At 36.2% G+C, this 25,083-nt stretch overlaps 1 protein-coding gene across 1 annotated transcript in view; it reads left to right on the forward strand.

The window, feature by feature from the left end:
* The window catches only part of Pka-C3 (Protein kinase, cAMP-dependent, catalytic subunit 3), a 308,108-nt gene extending 286,295 nt beyond the window's left edge, over positions 1 to 21,813 (forward strand). Inside the window, exons 7-8 of the mRNA XM_089104449.1 lie at positions 1,072 to 1,149; positions 15,827 to 21,813. Coding sequence (XP_088960575.1) covers positions 1,072 to 1,149; positions 15,827 to 15,952 — 204 coding nt within the window. The 3' untranslated portion in view covers positions 15,953 to 21,813. The remainder of the gene's footprint in view (positions 1 to 1,071; positions 1,150 to 15,826) is intronic.
* The last annotated feature ends 3,270 nt before the right edge of the window (positions 21,814 to 25,083 follow it).

Genomic DNA, 25,083 nt, shown 5'->3' on the forward strand with positions numbered 1-25,083 from the left:
GTGTGTGTGTGTGTGTTTGTGTGTGTGTCTGTGTGTGTGTGTGTGTCTGTGTTTGTGTCTATCTGTGTGTGTGTGTGTGTGTGTGTGTGTGTGTGACAGTTTAATTGTTTTTAAAGGTTGACAAATTAATTTTTCAACCTTTATGACAAATTAATTGCTTTTATAAAAGTGTCTGTGTGTGTCTTTGTGTGTGTGCGTGTGTTTGTTTTTGTCTGTGTGTGTCTGTGTGTGTCTGTGTGTGTGTGTGTCGGGCAGTGTGAAAGTCTGTGATTGAGAGAGTGAGTTTGTGAGTATATGTTAGTGTTTCTGAGTGTGACAGTTTAATTGTTTTTAAAGGTTGACAAATTAATTTTTCAACCTTTATGACAAATTAATTGCTTTTATAAAAATTTAAAAACTAAAAAAAACTTCTCCATGATATCCATTAATGAAATTTCCCGCTTAAATTTGACCAACAAAATTGACAAACAACGTGTTCAATTGTGGGTCGTTTTCATCCACATTTTAGATCAACTAAACCTTTTTCGGTCGCTAGAACACGATTCTAGAACACGAACATTTTCTGGTGATCTCATGGGTCACAGAAAAGCCCTTGATTCTGACGGACAAATAATTCCGCCTCATTAGAACCTGATTGGTTCTTTAGTGACAAATATTAAGCCAATATTAAGATAAAAAAGTTTTTGAGCCACGATATTTTTTGAAGTGAATTATTTTTCCCTATGATTGGGTCAAGTCCTAGACGAGGATTTGACCTTCTATCGTTTCGAACACTTCTAGTTGAAAAATTATGAGGTTTTTAATTGAAATCAAAGTAAATTGTATTTGTTAGCCGTTATCTAACAAGTCAGTTCGGTTGTGTGCTAAATGTGAAGGTTTTTTTTTAGATTTGGTAAGGTTGAATAATGAAAAAAAAATTCTCGTTTAATTTCTTTTTACAAGCTCGGAAAAAAAAGAAAAACAAATACAAGGCAATCCATTTCAGCTTTACCTAAACAGGATTGAGGAAAAAAGAATTACAAGACATCTATAAAAAGTGATTGTTAATCTGTCAATCCATCTTTGTTTCAGAATGGCACAGAAGATGTTAAAAGGCATAGATGGTTCAAGCAACTTGACTGGGAAGATGTTTTTTACAAGAAACTCAAGGTATTTGTTTTGTTGTTTGTCAAGAGGGCCAAAACTCCATTGCAAAGAGCATGAAGGGCGGAATAGAGAGAAACTTTAAGTGTTAACGGAATTAAAACCTCGGATGCCACTGGCAATGCTGTGCTCTCCAGTAGAACCAGATAAATTTAAATAAAACGTTATTCATTGGTAAAATTTTGAATTTAATTAAAAGTTGAAGTTAAGATTTTATTGAATCCTTTTTCTGAAGGAATAAACGTTCCGGTTTATTTATTACTGAATGGCCAACTGTTTGCTTCATTTCCAGGTATTCGTTTTACTGGTTTGGGTCACTTTGGGTAATAGTTCGCTATTTAGAAAAGAAGAGCAAGGTTTATTTTCCCTGATAGAATCGTTCTGATAGAAATTTGTTGAATATGTCGATTCATATTAAAGAACGTAGACTATTGTATACTCCTTATATCGACACAACACAACTAAAAAAATCGTTCCTGAGATCCTTCAAACACGAACAACTATCAACATAACGACAAACATCTTCGTGTGTTTTGTGAAACGATTTTTATTGGCTATAAACTATTTAGGACTAGATCAGTAGACAGAATATGGACATGTTTCAGCAATTTACACAAATATACATACTGTGCCTTTTGCCAAAAGGGGTCCGTTGATCATCAGCTCGATGTAAAGCAAAGGTAGGAAAAAAAAACAACTATATTTTAATTTTGGTTTTTATAATTAACTTTGTGATTTTGCTTAATCCTAACCGACGTTGTTTTTGTTTTATTTGTTATTTTCAAAGACCAAGTCAGGGGTGGATCTAAAGCAAAATCTTGGGGGGGGGGGGGTGTGACAAAGGTGCCAATAATTGAAAAATTTATTAAAAAAAAAAGAGTAAAAAAAGAAAAAAACAAGGAATGAGGGTGCCAGGAAAAATTATGGGGAGGGGCCTGGGCTCGCCACTGGACCAAGTTAAGTTTCCCCATTTATCAGTGTAGCATTTTCTTATTTATTGCAATGGAAGCAGGAATTTCGCCTTTAGTCCTGTCTTGCGTGTATCAGATCTTGCAACCTATGCTGTTCCTCTAGTCCTGCATCTGTAAAACAGTTCGTGGTAACGAACTGTATGTAAGAAGTGTCTCGACCCAATAGTAATCGAAATTCTAAAAAAAACGGAATTTTAATTACAATAGAACCATCAAAAGAATTGGTTTTTTATGCTGATAGCAAATATATAAAATTCATCAAGTTTAATATTACCCATCAAAGACTAGAAGCCTGAGAAAATTTGCCTGATTTTTGAAAAAGGGGTAAACACTCCCGAAAAGTCAAGCATAAATCAAAATAATTGGTTTATATGATAATACTAATGTGTGAAATTCATTAAGTTTAAAGTGACCCACCAAAAGTTTCGACCCTGAAAAAATTCTTTAATTTTGAAAAAGACAAAAAACACCCACCAAAATGGTAGTAATATTGTACACCGTCAAATTCAGCATATCAAAGAACTCTATTGTAAAAGTGTCAAGGTTCTTTCCAAAAAATAAATCCGATTTTTTATTTTTTTCCGAGAAGGATGGCCACAGATGCGTGTTTAGTTTCTAATTAATTTGTTTTTACTTTACTCTGGGTGGTTTGTATCAAGGAAATGTCGCTAGAATATTTAGAGAGGGCTCATTCGAACGAAGGTTCAAGTTTTTGTTCCTTTTTAAGTAGCAAAAGAGACTGAGTCACAGCAAAGTAGTGATGACTGCTTTTTTCATCTCTGTTGTTTTCTTGTGTGTGTTTATTGTAAAGTCTTTTTTCCTTTGACAAAGGCTTCAGGACGTGAAACCAAAATGTTTGTGCTCTTATTACATTTTTATGAAACAAAAATATACATTCTCAAAATATTTGTTCACTGTCTTAATTAAAAACTTTTGCCATACTTTTGTATCTTTTTTTGAGTTTAATTATTAGTATGTAGCCCCTTGCAGTATGTAGCACTAGAAACAGGTGGCCAAACGTTATTCTTATAGCATTTCTTCTTTTTATGAGATCATTAAAATATCCTTGTCGAGTTCTATCTAGCCAAGGATTTTCACTGTACATAATTCTCTGGTATGTTAGTATTCAACTCATGTTCTCCTGGTTATATTTTATAGCTCATTTTATTTCCCAAATATTTTCATATGCACTATTAGTTTGGTGTCCAAATATGTTTAAATGACTTTCGTGGTCGTTTGATCTTCTAATGACCATTCTGTTGTGAAGTCTGATTTCAGAGCTACCCTAGGAGATCTTGATATATGAAACGGGAGAAGAAAGAAAAAACACTTCACGCCGAAAAAAAAATTATGACTCAAAGGAAAACAAAATGTTGGCCATTCAACAGCAGTCTAAAAACAGATTAGCAAATAAAATGGGAAGTTTTATTCCTTCAGACCATTAAAATTTCCACCAGAAAATTCCCTTTCCATGGAAAATTCTCTCCGCGTAAAATCCCCCCCCCCCACTGGGGAAATACTCACTAAAAATTTTCATATATTCCCAATAACAAATGCTATGTATAAACAGTGGACAAATTGCATAACTTACTGCCCTTTCCCCAGGGACTGTGGGGGTCATATCATCCCCGGAGACATAGTTACTGGACCTTTCAACTTTGCTGAACAAAATGACTATCTCAAAATTTTGATTAGATGTCTTTGAGGAAAAAAGGCCTGGGAGGAGGACTAGTTGCCCTCCAAGTTTTTTGGCTATTTAAAAAGTAGAACTTTTAATTTTTGTTTGAATGAGCCCTCCCCCGATCTTCTAGGACGATTGGTTTGACCCGATCACCCCTGACAAAAACGAAAAAAAAAACGAATAAACACGCAACCATGGTCTTTCTTCTGGCAAAAAAAATACAAAATTCCACGTTTTTGTACATAGGAGTTCGCAATATCTAATCTGATGTTGTGATCATAGGCAGCGCAATCGCGCTGCCTAAGTAAAGAACGATGTTGGCACAATGTATTATTTTTTTCCATGCCAGGGCACTTCGTAGCGAAGGAGTTGTCATTGAAACTTAGAAAAGGGCTCATTCGATTGAAAATTGGAATGGCTTGTGCCCTTTTTACTAGTCGAAAGGGATTGGAAGGCAACTAACACCCCTTCCGGGCCCAGCATTTCCCCAAACACATACAATAAAAATTTTGAGATAGCCATTTTGTTCAGCGTAGTTGATTTCCAGATAGAAATTATGTTTTTGAGGCAACCCTCAGGATAAGGGTTGTAAGTTATGCCCCGGGGGCATATAAGGTTTATATAGAAAGCTTTGTCGTAAAAACTTCAAAAAAGGCACATTCGATTGGAAATTGAAAGAGTTAGTGCCCTTTTTAATAGTCGAAAGTGATTTGAGGGCACCTAACCCCCTTCTCGCGCCCAGCATTCCCCCCAACACATCCAATCAAAATTTTGAGATAGCCATTTTGTTCACGCAGTTGAAAATTCTGGAAACTAGGTCTTTGAGGATGACAACCCCCCCCCCCCCCCCAGAGCCCTCTGGGCAAGGGTCGTAAGCTATGCCCTGGAGGCATATAAAGTTTTTATAGAAAACATTGTCGTAGAAACTTCAAAAAGGATTCATTTTATTGGAAATTGAAATGGCTATTGCCCTTTTTAATAGTCGAAAGTGATTGGAAGGCAACTAACACCTTCCACGCCCACCATTTCCCCAAACACATCCAGTCAAAATTTTGAGATAACCATCTTGTTCAACATAGTTGAAAGGTTTGAAAAAGATATCATTAAGCAGGACACTCCCCCCACAGTTTTCAGAATAAGAATTATAATTTATGCCCTGGGGGCATATAAGTTTTTTATAGAAAGCGTTGTCATAAAAACTAGAAAAGGGACTCATTCGAATGGACATTCAAAGGGCTAGTGTCCTTTTTAAATAGTTGAAAGTAATTGGAAGGCAACTACCCCCCCCCCCCCTCTCATGCCCACCATTCCCCCAAACATTTTGGGGGGCTTCGTATCGAATTTTGTTTTTCCATACCATGGCACTTCGTATCGAAGGATTTGTCGTAGAAATTTCGAAAAGGGCTCATTCGATTGGAAACTGGAATGGCTAGTGCCCTTTTTAATAGTTGAAAGCGATTGGAAGGCAACTAACACCCCTTCCACGCCCACCATTTCCCCAAAACACATCCAATTAAAATTTTGAGAAATCCATTTTGTTCGAAGTAGTTAAAAAGTCCGGAAATTATCTTTTTGAGGATGACACTCCCCCCACAGCCCTCAGGGCAAGGATTGGAAGTTATGCCCTGGAGGCATATAAGGTTTTTTTTTTATAGAAAGCGTTGTCGTAGAAATTTCAAAAATGGCTCATTCCGTTGTAAATTGAAAGGGCTAGTGCCCTTTTTAACAATTAAAAGCGATAAGAGGGCAACTAACCCTTCCCCCCCGTCCATCCTTACCCGAAACACCTCCAATCAAAATTTTGAGATGGTCATTTTGTACAACGTAGTTGAAAAGTCCGGAAATTATTTCTCTGAGGATGACACTCCCCCCACAACAATCAAGGGAAGGATTGTAGGTTTTGCCATTGAGACGTATAAAGTTTTTATATAAAGCGTTGTCGAAGAAACTTCAAAAAGAGCTCATTCAATTGGAAATTGAGAAAGTGCCCTTTTTAATAGTCGAAAGGGATTGCAGGGCAACTAACCCCCCTCTAAGGTCCACCATTTCTCCAAACACATCAAATCAAAATTTTTGGATAGTCATCTTGTTCAATGTAGTTGAAAGTTCTTGAAATTAGGTCTTCCCAAGGCCAGAATATAATTTGCACTTTACTGAAAAAAAAATACAAATGAATGTGCATTGTCAGTTTAATATACATATACTGATATTTATTAATCAAATGGGGATGTTTCCATTTTTCGAAAACCAGGAAAATTTCCTCAGGCTCGTTGCTTTTGTTGGGTAACATTAAACTTAAGGAATTTTAAGCATTTTTTGAACCGGTATAAAAAGTGAGTTTTTTTGAACGGTTAATTGTTATCAGACTTGTTGGGGTTCCACCCCTGCTTCTTTTCTTTTCAGATAAATGACCTGGTTTTGTTCCGTAATTACATTTGCGTAGATTTGCCCACAGTATAATTTTCAATGACTGTTTAAAAGTCTCGTTGCTAAGCTATAGTTGTTTTGCAATAAGTAAGCTTTGAACTAAATTCTATTTTGGACTTCCTGGTTTGAGTCATTGAATAATAAAGCTAAGAAAGTAGAATGGGTTTTGAATGGGGATTGCGATAATTGGCTGGGCCAACCGAAGGTCCACCCCTATGAACAGTTGCTGTAAAGAATATTATTTTTTTAGTTAGTCTGCATTTAGACCCCGTTCGGGGAAGCATATTTTTTGGTTGTTATATGTGAGCGTTTGGAAGAATACAAGTAAGGTATTTTCTACAAACTGTCTACTAATTTTCCCGGAACCCAGGCAGGGTAGGAATAGAGTTACGAGATACCGTCATTATTATATTGACAGGGGGGTTTGTTGCCTGGAGAGAGTTAGAGATTTCTAGTGATAATCCAAGGCGGGTACACTTGGCTTTAGAAAGTGGCCATTTGACCACTCGATCGCGTTACCATACCCTGGGACAGGGTATACTGTAAATAGGGTAGTACCTAACCCGATATTGGCAGAACCGGTGTGGTAGACGCGGGCATCACATTATAACTTGGGGCCGGGGCTTTCCCCTCCAATAAGTGGTGACACCCGTATATTACCACGCCAATACTGGTGGCATTGTAGCTTACCACTATAACACTGGTGGCATTGTGGTCTACCGGTATAATATTGGTGGCTAAATACCACGAACATTGGTGGCAGCAAGAAAAGGTCCTATCAGTAAATCTGGTAGTAAAAGAGTTCCACGTTTTCGAAGAGACAAGTTGAGTTAGCCTACATAGTAGCCTATTGTGGTTACATATAAAAGAAAGTCGCAAAGAGAATTTTTTTTATCTGGGCTGTGCCTAGTTGGATAATAATAAGCAATAAAATATAAGAATCAATAGATCACGCAAATAATTAACTTGTGAGACAAGGGAGGCTGCGCCGCCAACGTAGAATCGGCAAATTAAAAGGAAACAATTTTCCACGAAAGGATAAAAACAGACATTGGTAAAAGGATTTTCATTTGGACGGAAGACTCTAAGTAAACCTTGAAATAATGGCGGACAAACGGAGAATTCGGACAAGATCTACCGAGGTGAAACAAAAATCGAATTCAGACACACAATTGTATGCGACTCCCGCTGGAAATACCTTAAGAAAAACACCATCAGATAGAACCATATATCACTCAGGGGGTGAAATAGGCATTTCTGACACATGTGAAGGGCAAATCTTCAAAAGAAAATCAGTAATAGAGCAATCTCCGGTACAAACCATGGAAGAAGAAAAGAGTTTAAGGCAGATTCAGAAAGGATTATTCCCGGATAGAAAAAACCCAGACAAAAGAAACAGTGGCGATAATACAAGAAGAAAAATCATTACATGAAAGTACGGGTAAAACAAAACCCACTCGCCCTTCAGAGGAGTTACAAAAATTGGGGGAGTTGCGGGTAAGAGAAAATATTATAGAACGAGCAGAATCAGAAAACGAATTAAGAGAATATAAAGACAGTGAGAATCATAGTAGGCCAGGTAGCAGGAGTAGTAGAAGCTCAATTTCCAGCAGGAGCTCGCGAAAAAGCACTCAAATAGATATGACACAACAATTATTAAATTTCATGGAGAAGGACAGATTAGCTAGAGAACGATAGGAGGAGAAAGATAGAAAAGAAAGAGAGAGAGATAGACAAGAAAGAGAGGATAGCTAGAGAGAAGAGAATATTAGAATAGATAGACAACGAAAGGAAGAGGCTGATAGGATAGCTAGAGAAAAAGGAGAAGGCAGACACAGAACAAAGAGAAAGAGATAGAATAGCCAAAAAAAAAGGAGGAGGCAGACAGAGAGGAAAGAAAACACATAATGGAAATGATTGCAGGGAGAAATTCCCAAGAGCCCCAGAAATCGTCTACAATAGAGGTAATGCAGGCAGTAAACCTTCAACCAATGAAAGAAAATGAAGATGTACATTTATACATATACAGTTTTGAAAAAACGGGGGAATTAAGCGGATTGCCGAGATAAAATTGGATGACAATAATACAACCGCTACTTAACTACAAAGCACAAATTGCATATAAAGCATTACCAATGGAGTACTCAAAATAATTTGAAAGACTAAAACAAAACATTTTTAAAAAATGTTTCAACTCTCCCCCGAGCACTTTCAAAGGAGGTTTAGAAGCGAAAGGAAACGAGACAACGAAACTAATAAAGAATACGGGTACAAATTGAAAGATATGTGTTTAAAATGGCTAGAGTTAGAAAACTATAGAATGTTAGAAGACCCGGAAGAAATAAAAAATAAGATAACGGAAATAGTAGATAAAACAGCGATGAAACAGTTTTTAGAAAATACCTATCCAAATATGAGAATGTACTTAAAAGAGAAAAACCCACAAACAATTGAAGCAATGTCCGAATTAGCAGACAGGCACACTGAAATTAGGAGGGATACATTCCCAGAAAGAGGAAGGCAAGGAGGTAGTGGTAGGAAAGGATATCCTTACGCAAAAAATAAAAAAATTGATAGTCAGATTTGGCAAAGACAAACAGAATCAACATGCTACCATTGTAACTCCGGCAACCACTATAGCACCAATTGCCCAAATAAAGACGGTAGGAAATTCAACCAAAAACAGGAACAGTATGATATTACCTGTTATAACTGTAATAAACGCGGACATTATGCATCAGATTGCCGCAGCGCAAAAAAAATTACGACAATAACTTACCCTAACACTACCTGTTAGGGTAGATAAATTAGTAGAATGTTTAGAACAAGGGACGATGGGGCAAACGGAAAACAAGACAATCCGAGAAACGATCGCTCCCGAGAGAATGGGAAAAAGTTTCAACCATATAAGAAAACCGCACGGGTTAAAAGCCCGGAGAATATGAAAACTTGCGCATTTGCAGAATCGTACAAAGTATGTGGCGAACTAAATGGTAAATCGGTAGAAATAGCTATCGATTCCTGCAGCGACCAAATCTATGTAAGGGAAGACTTAATAAAGAAAACCGACATAAACTATAAAAATAAATTGACAGTGTTATGCTACTATGGAGGAGAAAAAAAATTTCCAATGGCTCTGTTCATAATAGAAATTGTTAATAAAGAAGAAAATGCGGTTAAAAAGGAAGTAAAGGTAGGTGATGTACCTACTCTTGCCTTAAGCGTCTTATTAGGGGGAGACTTCGGTAATATCGAAAACTTTCTTGCACTAAAAGCAATCTGCATGGTTAAAAAAGTAAATGCGGTGAAACGAAACCAAGAAAAAAAAAGGGAGGCTGCGCCGCCCACTACTGAAAATAATTATCAAAATATACAAAACCCATTTCAATTTAACGACGAGATGTTCATAGAAAATGCAAAACTAAGAAAACCTAAAAGCCAAAAAAAGGCAGATAAAAAGGAAAATAACCAAAAACAAGAGAAATTATTGACCGTAGAAAAAGAACCAGAGGAAACCAAAGATGAATTAACCGAAATACTCGGGGTAGCCTCCGAAAAGTCGCAAAATTACAAACAAACGATAGAGATTGCAGAAAAATAAAACTAGAACTACCGAATCAAAAGAATCCGCAATCTAAACAGTTTTCCAGTAATGGGAATCTACTTTACAAAATAATGGGGACTAGGGAAAACCCTAGAAAATTACAACTTTTGGTACCACATGAACTAAGAAATGCAGTAATAAAGTTGGCTCACTCAAACCCAACGGGGGGACACATGGGATCCCAAAGAACAAGAGATGGAGTCTTGCAGCGTTTTTGGTGGAAAGGATTAAGAAAGGATATTATCAACTTTTGTAAAAGATGCAAAGATTGTCAATTAGTCGCATACAAAAAACCAAATGAAAAAGTTCCAATAAAAAAAATGCCCCTTTTCGGCAAACCGTTTGAGAGAATTTCAATGGACATTGTAGGCCCACTCCCGAAATCTAGTGCGGGAACCAGATTCATTCTAGTTATTAATGATCTGGCTACGATATACCCAGAAGCTATCGCAATGCGAACACTAAGATCTACAAAAATCACAGAAAAATTATAGAAACATGTCTCACGTCACGGAATCACAAAAGAACTTTTAACAGATAATGGAACCATTTTATAACAATAAAGATTCGAAAATTACACAAAATTCCTCAGAAATAAGCCAGTATTAACTCCTTCATTCAATACTCAGACAAACAGAATGACAGAAAGTTTTAACGAAACTCTAATTAGTATGTTGAGACGTTTTGTAAGAGATGATGTAAACCAATGGGACAAAATGCTTCCTTATGTCCTTTTTGCATACAGAGAAACTCCACAGCAAGCTACAGGGTTCTCGCCATTTGAATTACTATATGGGTTAAACCCGAGGGGGGTGTTAGAAATTTTAAAGGAATCATGGGAGAACGAGGAGAAAAATGAAGAAACAGTGATAACTCATCTGCTATAACTACCACAAAAACTGACTAAATACCATGGAATTACTAAGTAAGCGCAGCGTAAATATGCAGAAAAAACAAAAACATAGTATGATAAAACTGCCCGAATGCGCAAATTCGTGAAAGGGGATGAAGTCCTCATATTGTTATCAGATGGAAGTAATAAATTGGAAGTAAGATGGAAAGGACTATTTAAGGTGAAAAAGAAAATGAGTGATGTAAATTATATGATATAATTAGATGGAGCAAGGAACCAGGAAGAGATTTACCATGTGAATTTACTGAGGAAATTTAACATGGAGAATGAAAGGGGAAGCCACAAAGATCCGCAGAAGCGCTGCCTCATGATTTTAACCTCAGAAAATGACGAGGAAAGTGCCCATTTGGGTACAATAGACCCGGCGGAAACACATATAAATGCCATTGAAAGAATTTCGTAAGAAACACATCTGAGCCAAGCTCAGAAAGACCAATTAAAAAATTTATTCACGGAATTTGCACACGTATTAACAGACCTAATCGGAAAAACAAAAAATGTGGTACATAAAATACCAGTAAAAAACAAAAAACGAATAAAACAATACTCGTACCGAATACCAGAAGCTAAAAGGAAAGAAATGAAAAAAGAAATAGACCGAAAGTTCGATTTCGGGTTTATAGAGCCATTAAACTCAGAATATGCAGCGCCTGTCGTATTAGTCCCGAAGAAGGATGGCTCCATTCGATTTTGCGTAGACTACAGAAAACTGAATAATATTTCCGAATTAGACGCGTACCCAATACCAAGAATGGATGAAATCCTAGAGTCAGTTGGTTTAGCAAAACTTATATCAGCTTTAGGCTTGAGACGGGAATATTGACAAGTAAAAATACACTCATAAGATTTAGCAAATACTGCTTTTATTACGCCTTTTGGGTTATACCAGCTTCGGCGTGTTTTTCTTCGAGTAAAAGGTGTACCAGCAAAATTCCAAAAGACAGTCACTTAGACTGTATATTAAAACCTTTACTATACACAAGAGCCTTCTCACATGATATTAAAACATTTTGAAACGCGTTCAGTGCACTTGTAACCCATATGAAACAAGTATTGACCAGACTGAGGAGAGCAGGATTAACTCTGAATGTAGAAAAATGTAAATTGGTACAGTCAGAGACGGAATACCTGGGACACAAAATAGGGAATGGTATCATAACCTCATTAAGGGAAAAAACAGAAAAAAAAATAAAAGCGCAGCAGTCCCGAATACAAAGAAAAAAGCTCGGTCATTTTTGGAGTTGGCAGGATATTAGCAAAAATTCATACCAAATTTTGCAACGATTGCTACACCTTTGACGGACTTAACAAGGAAGGGGGCCGTTGACCCCGTTAAATGGTCAGAAATTGAACAAAATGCATTTGATACACTGAAAGATGCTGTTTGTAGCGAAAGAGTACTGAGAAATCCAGATTTTCACTCACCATTTGTGCTACAAACTGGAAGTTCAGATTACGGATTAGGGGCAGTTTTATCTCAAAATTTTGAAGATGGGGAGCATCCAATCATATTTATATCCAGAAAATTGTCAAAAGCAGAATTAAATTATAGCACAATAGAAAAAGAATGTCTTGCGATTATATACGCAGTCAAAAAACTCGACTATTATGTATATCGACGAAAATTTACAATAGTGACCCCATTGAAATGGCTAAATATAATGAAGCCAGATAACCGACGATTGGCACGATGGGCCCCGTGCTTACAAGAATACGATTTCGAAATAAAATTAAGACTGGGGACAGATAACGGGAACGCTGACGGCATGTCCCGATTGTGATAAAAACATGTAAATAGAAAAAAATGTTCGATGGGCTGTGCCTTGATAACATAAATAATAGAGAGAAAAATAAAATGTTGGATGGGGTGTGCCTTGATAACATAAATAATAGGGGGGGGGGAAGAGGTTCAAGACCCATGGGGAATAAGACAAGATGGTTACAACATAGAGATGAATGACCTACAACGGGTTGGGGGAAAGTTGGGAGATATTGAATGTCGAGTCGGATTGAAAAAACTTGGGAAGGAATCTGAGATTAGTACTATAAACTCAAAAGATATGTCGATCCTTTATAAGGGGGAGGAATCCCTTGGGGAAGATCCCCTGCGGGAAGTCGCGAAAGAGAACCCTTTTCCTCAATGCACAACTGGCGGACAAGTTGTGATCCCTTTGCCGAGGTTTTGCCTCTCTGATCTGGAGTCCTTGGGGATACTCTCTCCCAGTCACTTCACATTTCACCCAAATCTTTGTCCAGTGACCCTATTCATAATTTTTACTCTTCATGGGAACCGACAATTATTGTCGGCAAATTGTATTCAGTGGGAGATGTATCTAAGTTTCATCTTCAATTAGCATCAACGCATATTCTGCATTTGATTATACCAGGGGAGGGAACCCAGAAAAAAGGCGATTCATGGCTCGCTCAAAATTTTACTTCATTCTCTGTACCCTTGTCGTTTTCACAGGCCTTCGCATGTTCAGCCTTATATTATTTGAAATTATGTCAAGGGGCAATTTACTTTTTTATTGAGATGTGGGGTTGTATCCACAGATGGAAATTAAGAGGCTAGTGCAGCCAATTTTTCATGATGGCTGGCATCATCATATGTGCCAGAAATTGATTCTTTTCTCCTCTCAAATGTAATTTCGTAAGAGCGAGAAAATTTTTGTTTTTGATTCTGCTACGCAAAATGAATTTTTACGAATCTTGGGGACTTCAACTTTCAAAACCTAATGCGGATGCTATACAATTTAGACCTTTGTGGTCCTACAGTAGAGACGTGTTGATGACGACCGATCCAGAGCCAAGCGGTGGAAGTAGTAGCACAGACACTGGTGGAAGAGAGAAGGCAAATGGATTTTGTAAAGTTGAAGTTATGTGTTTATGTTTGTAAGGGTGGACCAAGGTAGCGCGTGGGCTGTCATTGATCTTACGGGGGGAGGTGTTGGGGGGTTCCACCCCTGTTTCTTTTCTTTTCAGATAAATGACCTGGTTTTGTTCCGTAATTACATTTGCTTAGATTTGCCTATAGTATAATTTTCAATGACAATTTAAAAGTCTCTTTGCTAAGCTACAGTGGGTTTGCAATAAGTAAGCTTTGAACTAAATCCTATTTTGGACTTCCTGGTTTGAGTCATTGAATAATAAAGCTAAGAAAATAGAATTGGTTTTGAATGGGGATTGAGACGATTCGCTGGGCTAAGCAAAGATCCACCCCTATGAACAGTTGCTGTAAAGAATATTTTTTTTTAGTTAGTTTGCATTTAGACCCTGTTCGGGGAAGCATATTTTTTTGTTGATATATGTGACCATTTGGAAGAATACAAGTAAGATATTTTCTACAAAGTGTCTACTAATTTTCCCGGAACCCAGGCAAGGTAGGAATAGAGTTACGAGATACCGTCATTGTTATCTTGACAGGGGGGTTTTTTACCTCCAAGGAGAGAGTTAGAGATTTCTAGTGATAACCGATGGCGGGTACACTTGGCTTTAGAAAGTGGCCATTTGACCACTCGATCGCGTTGTCATACCCTGGGACAGGGTATACTGTAAATAGAGTAGTGCCTAACCCGATATTTGTAGAACCGGTGTGGTAGACGCGGGCATCACATTATAACTTAGGGGCCGGGGCTTTCCCCTACAATAAGTGGTGACACCCGTATATTACCACGCCAGTACTGGTGGCATTGTAGCTTAGCACTATAACACTGGTGGCATTGTGGTTTACCGGTATCATATTGGTGGCTAAATACCCGAAAAAGACTTTTGTTTTCTTTTTTTTTATTGTCGGTTTTTTTTTAGTTTCGGCAGGCGTTACCACAAACTGTTTGATTCATTCGATATAAGGACTGATTCAAGATAAAGTCCCAAACTTTGAAATTTTACATGGAATAACCATAAAAACAACCTAGCTAGCAAACATAAAAGGGTCATCTTGTCTAAGCCAAGGAGTGTGGGTAATTTACCAGAGTGGAAACTAGAGCAAACTTCTAAAAAAAAAAAACAGCGCCATCTAGAATTCGGCGTTTCTTAGCATTTTTTTCAAATAATGTATTTGTGTTTTTCTTTCAAAAACTGAGATCATACATTTATTACTATACTATTTTGCCTTTTACAGTGTGATTACACTAATTTTGCCTTGATATTACAATGCAAAATACCAAAAAGATTTGGGCGAAAGACTTTGGGCGTATTTAAAACTTGCGCAGTGTAGTGCTGAATTTAAGCTGCTAACTGGTCATTGTGGGTTTACTCAATTGACTGAAAAAGAAGAATAGGAAATTCTCTGGGTACTGTCTGCATTCTTCCTCCTGTTTATATTGTTGCTCGTCTTCCAGGTCTGAAGGATTTCAGGACAAATTGTTTTGTATAGATATAGGGATTTACAATGATTCAAAAACCTTTATTAATTCAAAGATGCAACTTGTTGTATGAATGCAACAAAAGTCAATTAAATCAAAATTCAGTAAGAGTAAAAAAAAAATCAACCTGTTAAAAATGAAAAGTCATTAGTCACTTGTGAGCTACCGTAGTAGCTCTGGAGAAAGGAAACCTTGCTCTTCTTTTCTAAATAGTGGACTATTGCCCCAAAGTGGATAATCCAACACCCCCCCCCCCCTGAAAAACATAAATACCCAAGAGTGAAACATAATTTTGGCTATTCAATAATAAGTGTATATTAACAAAAAAAAAAAAGAAATAAAAAATAAAAAAAAACAGAATTTTCACCTCCACCTTATGTGTGCATTTCTCTTAGAAGAACCAAAAGTGTATATACAGCTCAAATCGTGTCCTTCTGTGTTTTCCCATTTAACGTAGTAGTTTCAATATGAAAAGCTTAAGAGTTTTTTGGTCTGTAAATACTGTGCTTGGATTCTTGACGAACAGATTTTTTCATATCTGCTAATAGGACAAATGAAATTACCCGTCACCTCAGGGGAAAACCCCTGAACTTTATATTGGATAAGTTTTACTAATTACGGACTATCCGAACAAGAACTACCTCTGCTAAGAAAAAAAAACTGTTGTTTATAATCTCAGTTTGACATATATTCACCTGTCTAACTCAGTTTAATTTATTACAGGCTCCTATAGTGCCAAAGGTGAATTATGATGGAGACACTTGTAACTTTGATGATTATCCTGAAAATGACTGGAAGAGGTCACCGCCTGTCGGAGAAAAAGAAAGACAACTTTTTCATGATTTCTGATGAAGCACTAGGCTTGGCTGCAAGCTTTAAGGATTCATGGGCGAGCTAATTTATGACTCTGCAAAAATTGTGCGCATATTTAAGTGCCCAGGACATCAGAATTACTATTGCAATAACTACGAAGTCGTACTTTAATTGAATATGTTAACTATGTGATACTTGATAGTATATGGGTGTATTTTGTACTGTTCCACCACAGATGATCAGTTTGTCTTCTCCCTGAAGAGCAAGGCATGGTAGGAAGGAGGACTGCTGTTCTGGTAGTAACTTTTTAGTAGGTAGGGGAACCCATTACCCTAAAACTAAGACCTTATCAAGCGCTACCAATGCTCATATATGAAGGTTGAAGTTTCTTTAATTGCTTGATGAAGATATAACTTTAGCGGAGGTGAAAAGTTAAAAGATTATATGCAGTATTATAGTAGCCTAACTATAAATTTTGAAATTAGAAAGATAGCTTCATGTCTAAAAACGATAAAGAACGAATTGATTCTGCAATTCTTTTCTTGTTAGTTTTCTGAAAAATAGCCCAATTGTAAGACAATATAATTGGTACAAGTCACTTTCACTTTCCTCCCTTCCCAATTTTTTGAATGGTTGGTTACGCTGTCAATTAGGAGTGCTTATGATCATAGGTGCATATTCCGGTAATACTAACGAATACGGGAGTCAAAACGCTATTTACAGATGGGGGGTGTCGGTGCGTCAGAAACCTCCCGAAATTTTTGTTATAGTCCTGATATCAGAATTTTTCAAAGGTCCTTCAGACTAACCTGCAAAAATCTGCCCTCATCTTTCCTTTTTTTTTATAATTTTTTAACATACACTTCTTACGATTCCCCCAGTTTTTTAAACTTCAAATCTATGAACCCTTAAATTAATGTTTTTGTGTGTTTAGCTTTTCGTATTTTAGCGGAACATGTTGAGTCACAAAAACCTTAAAAATTACTAGTATATAATAGGCTTAACAGTAGTTAGTATATTGGCTTCAATCAGGAGAGAAGGGCAAGTGTCCTCGTCCCTAGATTTCTTTGACTCCTCCCCTAAATAAAAAAATAGCTTTTTCGGGGGGGGGGGGGGTTAATGAAAAATGGTTTTATCGGTATTTTTATTGGAAAATTAAAAAATGGTAAATTTTGTCCCCCCCCCCCCCCTAGATTTTGAAAAATCAATTTATCCCTCCTCCCTAAATTTTCGTGAATTGACGCCACTGTTTCAGTGACGTAGGAAGAGGGAAGGGGTTCTGAGGAGCAAAAGTATCGTATTTCACGACCTCCTTAATGCTAATACCTAATACCCTTTGTCTTCACATTATCATGCTTAGAAAGTTCTCATCTAGACATTCTTAAGTGAATTATTGAACTCTTCAGACCTAACCCCTCTTTGACTATATCCCTCATAATTAAGAAAAATTAGGATTACTAGTAAGTAAGAATTATCACCCAAATATAAGAAAACAGTTTTCGGCTGTTATTATAACTAACCCCCTTAAGTAAATTGTTCAAAATCCACGACATTCTAAGTGATTTATATTTTCTTTTTTATTGCTTGCATCTGCGATAAAGCTCTGGATTGACTTAAATTTGTACCGTCATAAGTGAACTACGAAATATGAATTAACATCCGAAAAAAAAAAAAAAAAAAAATCAAGTGTGTAGGCACTATGACGCCTGTTATCCTCAGATGACAGCTTTATTTAGTATCAAAGCTCTCATTGGATCCTAAATCATTTATTTTGTATTTTTTCTATAAAAAATGTTTATAGTAAATGTTAATATCCGAAAATAAAACTAAAAAATTTGGCCGTTGCAATGTCTAGGTTAAATGAAGGGTTCAGAACCTGAACCGTTAAAAGTTCAGAGGCCACATTGAATAGCATCATAATTTTTGATGGAACCTTATATTTGCTGGCCGTAAAGGAAAAATAATAATTAACCGTTGAATTCAAAGGCTCTAAATTTTTTTTGTACCTTCAATTAAGAATCCAAAAAGCCCAGCTCCCCAGATTTTTGAAAGTTCTTGTTTGTATCTTCAAAAAAAAGAAGAAAAAATCCTTGCCCCCCCCCCAACCCCACCCAATACATTTTGCTGAATTGGCGCCATTGCTTACTTTCAACTTGTATGTCAGTATTCTCTGGGACTCGTTTTATAGGGATAATGAATTTGCCAACGAACCAAGCCAAAGTCCAATATACTCAAATTAAAATCAAAGGAGTTTTAAATGTTTTAATAAGTGAGAATTCTACTTCTGTAAGAAATTGTTAATGTAGCATATGAAACTTCATCTTTATATCAATACCATCCTTATAAACTTGTCAAAATTTTTTATAAATTTTCTCATTTATTGATTGTCAAGAAAAAGATTTGTAGTACTTGTTATTTACCTGTTTGTTGTATATTAACTGCCAACTTTTTTTATTGTTCAGAGATTCCTATTTAGAGATAGAAAAACTAATAGCCTTATAGAAATGTGTAAATGTTTTATGGTATCAATTTTGTAAATAGTGAGGCGAATATCCACTAGTATAAATGTCCGCTGTTTTAAACTGCAAAGTATACAGTTATAGATTACTCGAAAGATGTAAATAAAACGCAGAGACGAATCAACTTTGGAAATTGACCGTTTTCCGGTTCAGGGCAGAATGGGGATAAATTCCTAATTTTTTCGCAACATTGGCTATAAAAGTTGGATTATTAACGTTTGATATTCCTTAACGAAAATTGAAGTTTCTTGTCATCATCTGCTGTGAAGTGCGAAACTTCATTCGCAAGAACTTGCAAGTCCTAATGGTGGTTGAACCATGGTTGTCAGATACTGTACTTGAAATAACATAGTGTCCATAAAAGCCTAAATGGGGCGAAGGTACCAATCTTCAAGCGAAATATACCAAAGCTATAATTAAAAAAAGAAAAATTTCGAAAAAGGCCCTGATTTGAATTTTTTAATATACACCCCCTTGAAAAAGTGCCAAAAACCGACAAATGCGCCCCATCTGGGTACAACGATCAAAATAATTTGTAAGTTACACTGATTTGTTTCAGGAGAATACTAAAGCCTTCGCTACGGTCATTACATTTACATACGTTGAAAAATGTCAACTTTTTATACAAAAAATAAATAAATTAATGAAAGGGCTATTTTATGGGTCATAAAAGGAGCTCAAGCTAGTAAGAAATCTATATTTTTATTGTAAATACATTAGAAAGAGGCTGAATAAAATATAAATAATATTCTATATCCAAAATTGTCATTTTGAGCAACAGCAACACCAAGTCGATTTTATTTTTGCATAATCTCCTGCTTTATAAAAACAATTTTCTGAATGAAATGGTTTTCTATCCCATTATCGAAAGAAGAAAAAAGTTTTTTCAGTAACTAATTTCGTATAACCTCTTTAATCCAACTTTGTCCTCAAATTGTTGGCCTCTCCGAGCTTCTTTGACTAGCCCAGAGGATGGAAACTAAGGGGCAATAAACCTGGGCTATAAGTAAGGGAGTTTAGTTGGTGTTCAGTGTATTTGGTCTAGTTGTTTGAAGACCTCACATTGTAAGAATGAAGAATGACTTACTGTATTGGCTGGTCATGTCTTCTTTACGATGAGCTATCTAAGTTCATTCAGAATACTGCAGTTATACAGCGCTTTGATGGATTAGCGAACGTGGAAAAACCAATTTGAAAAACTCCACACCATTCTCAAAAACGATAGTAAGTATTTTGTCAGCTGACGCCCGAGTCTTGGAGAATGGTGGGACATGGCACTTTAGTTGGCTATACGTTGACCTATCTGACTTCGTCGTTGTTGGCTATGTACGACTATATATGGTTGACTGTATCTAACAACAGTCTTAATAACTAAGAAGCAAAATTTTGAAGCTTGGATCTTGTCGTACCCACATGACTTGATTATAGTCAAGTCAACTGGTGTCATTCAGGGTCTAGCAAATTCTTGAGTTTCCAATTCTTACCTCTTCGTGATCATTCATGCACTCTTAATCCCCTATGACTAAAACAGTGCTTGATGACCAAACTGTATTATTAATCTCTGCTGAATTTTGGCTGGATTTTATACTATGGGGAGTCAGTAATTTAATATCCATTTCAAGTCCCAGTCCCATCCAAAAAGTCCCAGAATCATTGCTTCAACTAAGTTTTATTTTTTATTTATTTTAGTGTTAAAGATCGGATTTTATTGTAAGTTTTATTTTATTTATATATGTGGTTTGTTGAGGACGGCTCTTGGATACAGAAACGAAATGTCCATTTCAGGTTTAAACAAATTTGACAGTCTTAGACAAATGCCGTATTGTTTTGCTCGTTGTTGTTTTTTTTATGGAAAGACATTTCGGTCTACGCCGTTATTTGTAAAATAAAATCAGCTGGTGCCCTTACCACGGTTTGTCACTGGAGCAAGTTTATCTTTTAAACACACTGCGCATATTCCTTCTTGGCAACGTGGAACCCAGGGACCGAGCCCTGGTGCCACAAGGTCGGGCGACAGGCTTGCTACCTCTCCCTGTAAAAATGACCCAGCAACTAAAACGCCAATTTGGCACCCAATGCACCAGCAAGGCTCTGGAGGGTCTTTACCCTTTTCATATCTATTCTTTGTTATTTTTCCTCTCCTATAGAGGTTGTGGTTACTCTTTTAGCCACCTCTAGAATTTTAACTTCATGTTTATTGCACTGATAATTATATTATTTTAAGAAGAGTTTTATATTGAGAACAGATTACTCAAAAGGATTTACTAATGCTTACTACTAAAATATGTAAATATGGAATACCAATTGAAAAGGTATGTTTGTAAATATGAATTTAGTTTTTGTACAGTTTGTAATGTAGAAATTTTCTTAGGTTGTGTGATTATATTTCCCATCTTTTTTTTTCCAATATCGTAATATGCAATGTAGAAAGAGAAAGAGAGACAAAACAAATGTTTCATTTTGGAAAAATTAATAATTTCACTCTTTTTAAATAATATTTATCTGTCTGGGAAACTTGTACTCGTTTTAAGGCCATTGTCTTTGAACAGGAGGTTTTTTTTCATAATCTAAAAGTTCACATGAAATGCAATTGTAAAAAAGAGAAGAAATAAAAAGCCACTGGGAAAACTTGAATAAAAAAAAAAGCTGCTGATTTCTTATAAGGTAACCCCACCATTATTGCCAATAATTTGCTTTCTACAATAACCTTGCTGCGTGATTATGAAATTGAAAGGGTACTTTCAAAGAGAAAAAGATTGATTACTTTCTTATGATTTAGTGGCAAAAGTGTGCTTTAGTTTCATTAGTTGACATCCATGTCGTCTTTTCGTAGGCCAATCACAATATGGCCTAAGCGTGTACCAGCAAGAAAAACCAATAATGTTGCTGCTCCAAGCCTGATTGGCTTGTGCGTAAAATTTTCAGCCATCTAAAGAACAAAAAGTTAAATTCCACCTGACTCGCTAGCGAAATGTTAAGCCAATTAAATGAAAGAACACTTTTTTTTTAGTTGTACTATTAAAAGTAAAAGCTTTCCGGTTCTCAATGCATGCTTCAGACTGTTTTGAGGGAAATTTCAATTTTCATTCTCTATTACGTAGACAGCAAAGGTTTTTTTAAGTCCGTGAAACAGCCAATTTTTTGTGTGGCTAAAACTATGCAACGTTGTGTAATCTAGTTTAAATGCACTGCCAATTATTATGTACCGATGATTGTTTGGGTGATAGGATTTGTTTTACCAAAGATAGTTTTAATGTTGTTTAACAATGATTTTATCGTTACTTTTTAGCGCTTCACTTTCATTATAGTTTACGATTATGCTAAGTATTGTTTTATAATTATATTTACTTCCGTTCGTTAAAAAATAAAGTTTAAACAATTTGCTATCATTTTTATCCGATGAGTTAGTGAGGCTTTAAAGAGCAAACCAGTTTCAGTATGCTGAGTAATGTATCTTAGGAAGGAGACGAAGGAGTGGACAGCAAACCTACTTTAGACTCTTATTTTCTTTTTGTAATTTGGTAAGAGAATTAACAATTAAAGACTAGTTAGCAGTGAATAACATACCTTCTTGATAAAATCTCCGAGCAATAAAACGAAACCAAGTTGATTTTGTTTGCTCTTGCTAAAAAGAAACTCGTATATTTCCAAGCACTTCAGCAACTGTTGACATTTTTTTGAATAGATGAATTGGAACTGTATTCTGAAAAAGACGAATGGGGATGGGCTTGGTTCATTTCAATGCCAAAATTTATACTTATTTGCTCATGAGCTTTCTCGTGCAACTCAACCTCGTTAAACTGAAGCCCTGCTTAACTCAATCCTGTGGAACTCAACACCCGTTTAACTCAATCCCCATTCAGTTCAACTCCCATACAATACAACCCTCATTTAACCCCATGCTCGTGCAACTAACTTAACCAAACCCTGTTTTTGGCTCAACCTGCATTCAAATAAACCCCATTCAGCTCAACTCTCCTCAAATCAAAAATATTACTAGAAAATGTAATTCAGCCCGTTTTAAAGGAAGTGATAACAGTTGAATCGAATGTAATGTCAGTATTCATTTGTTACGTCTTTTGTGTGTTTTTTTTTTATCTTATGCTGTTTGAATGCCAAACTATTCCTCCCCCTCAAAAACAACAACTATCCTGCTATCTTATATATTTGAAATTAGCAAAACTCTTCTCCAAGTACTGAACACCCTTGAATCTCATGGTTACAGTAGTAACTGCAACTTAGTACAGAGAAAACCACGGCCCATAGTAGCCAAAATTCAGAAACATGTTAGAAAAACTTTGCCTCGTATAATAAATTTGCTGGTTCAGGAATGATGGCTATTACTTAGATTCACCTTAATAGCAAAAATTTATCGTGGAAACAATTCTATGTGAATCTTTAAAAGGAGATGGAGATGCTGAAAAGGGTCCTTTTTTCTTTTTATTTCTCCAGTACTAATAGGGTACTAGAATATAGTAGAAAGCTGTTTAAGTTCATTTGAAATCTAATACTCATATCTACGAGCTTTTTTTTATAATTTCAAAAAGACAAGACAATCATAGATGCCGTTAGCAGCACTGCATACAGCATTGGCACCAAAATTTTATTTGTGTATCATTTTCGGAGGGTAAAGGCTTCAAAGGTCTACCACTGAAAACTCCATGATCGAAAACCCTTAAACTGGCATTTAAAATCCACCTCTTGAATACTCCTCTCCCCACTTCCATTTGCAAGTGAAAAATAAATAAAAAAGTTTTGAAAAAACTTAGGAGTGAAAAACATTCGTTCAAATACAAAGCTGATCCGTTAATGATAGATCCTATTCATATTCATATCAACACTAAAATTAATTACGAAACAAAATCTTGGGAATTTCCAAAAAGATACCTGGACGTCTCTTCTTTTTCTTTCTTTTCTTTTTCTCCAGCAATAGCGGGTCGCTGGAATTAGGGGTGTTAAAATGGTGACCATCTAGGGTTCTCAGAATTAGAGTATTATTTCCCAGTCTCCATAAAGGCGTGAAGTGATCAATGGATTTGATGTTACATAGTGTACTTCACCCGAAAGTTCCAAATAAAAAGACAACTGGTTCACTATTCAAAGCTGCCTTTAGGCATAAAATAAAAAAAAACAGTTTTTTCAACTGCAAGTATGGAGCAGAATTAAAACTTAAAATGAACAGAAATTATTACGTATACGAATGGGGTTTGCCCCTTCTTAATACCTCGCCCTTCACATTAAAGTTTTTAATGCTTGTAAAAAAAACTTCTTATGGTTCTAATTAAACGACCCTTGTGTTTCAAGAGTCGTTCTTGAAGAATTGGGGAAAAAAGTCAAATTTTAACGCAAAGAGCGAGGCATTAAGAAGGGGGCAACCCCCCCTCAAGTCCATAACAATTTCTGTTCGTTTTAAGTTTTAATGCTGCTCCTAACTTTCAGTTGAAATAACTTGTTTTTTATTTAATTTATGATTGGTTTTTAATAATGCCGGAAAACCCGGTTCCCCCTCTACGGAAAGTTCCTCTAGACAATTCAATCCCTTTGAAAATTTACCACGGACAATTATCATTAACATCTCCACATGTAAAATTGAGTCAGCAAAGAGATAGTATGACAAATAAAAAGAATATCGTGTAGGAATTATGACAAATTTCCCTAGTGTGAAATTTCCCCTGAAAAGTTCACCCCCAGAAATTTCCTTCCCCATGGAAAATTTCCCCCGTGTGGAAAATCCCCCCTACAGATAATTCCCCCCTCCCCCTGAACCGAAAAAAATGTATGCACACTTCTTAATAACAGATAATATAGCCTACATAAACAATTGACATATTTCGTAACTTAAAGACCTTTCTCTAGAGCCAGGGGGGGGGGTCATGTTATCTCAAATGCCGTAGATATTGGACCTTTCAAATATGCTGAACAATATGGCTATCTCAAAATCTTGATCAAACGACTTTGGTGGAAACGAGGGGTGTCGGAGGGGGGATAGATACCCTCCAACCTTTTTGGCCAATTAAAAAGGGCACTAGAACCTTTAATTTCCGTTTGAATGAGCCCTCTCCAGATGTTCTAGGACCATCAGTTCGATACGATAGCCATAATAAATAAGCAGATACAAATGAATAAAAACTTCATATTTTCGAGCTTTAAACCTTTTAAAATAAAATTGCCTATTGCTACTATATACATAGGAGATGTTGATCTAAGGATCCTCAGTAACAGTTCATAATTTCAATCATTAAATAAACCACTCTTTAGATTGGCCAAGTTATTGTACCTAAAAAGAAAATGTCTCAAGCCATCTCCCAAAACACCGCATAGTGGGAAAAATTGTAATCTATTTGGAAAGTTAAGATCCCTCCAATTTATTAGAAGTAGTAGACAATTAGCTCGCATCTGATCCAAATTCTAACATATTTAAGTTAAAAATTTAACCTGAAATAATGTTCTTCACCAAAACTTTCTTTGACTCTTCTTTAGAAGAATAACTAATCAAAAGACAATTTTCTTTAGAAAAATATCTCCTTTAGAAAAAAAACTTGTTGAAGCACTTGTGCAAGCACCTCAAGGTTGAAAATCTTGGTCTTAGACCCAGTCATTAAATCCTGAAGAAAAGCATCCTCACTTTCTTTCGGCCCTTGACTATCA

Source organism: Artemia sp. Qi Xiang Cuo, chromosome 18 (genome assembly GCF_049724085.1).
Source record: "Artemia sp. Qi Xiang Cuo chromosome 18, ASM4972408v1, whole genome shotgun sequence".
Taxonomy (NCBI): domain Eukaryota; kingdom Metazoa; phylum Arthropoda; class Branchiopoda; order Anostraca; family Artemiidae; genus Artemia; species Artemia sp. Qi Xiang Cuo.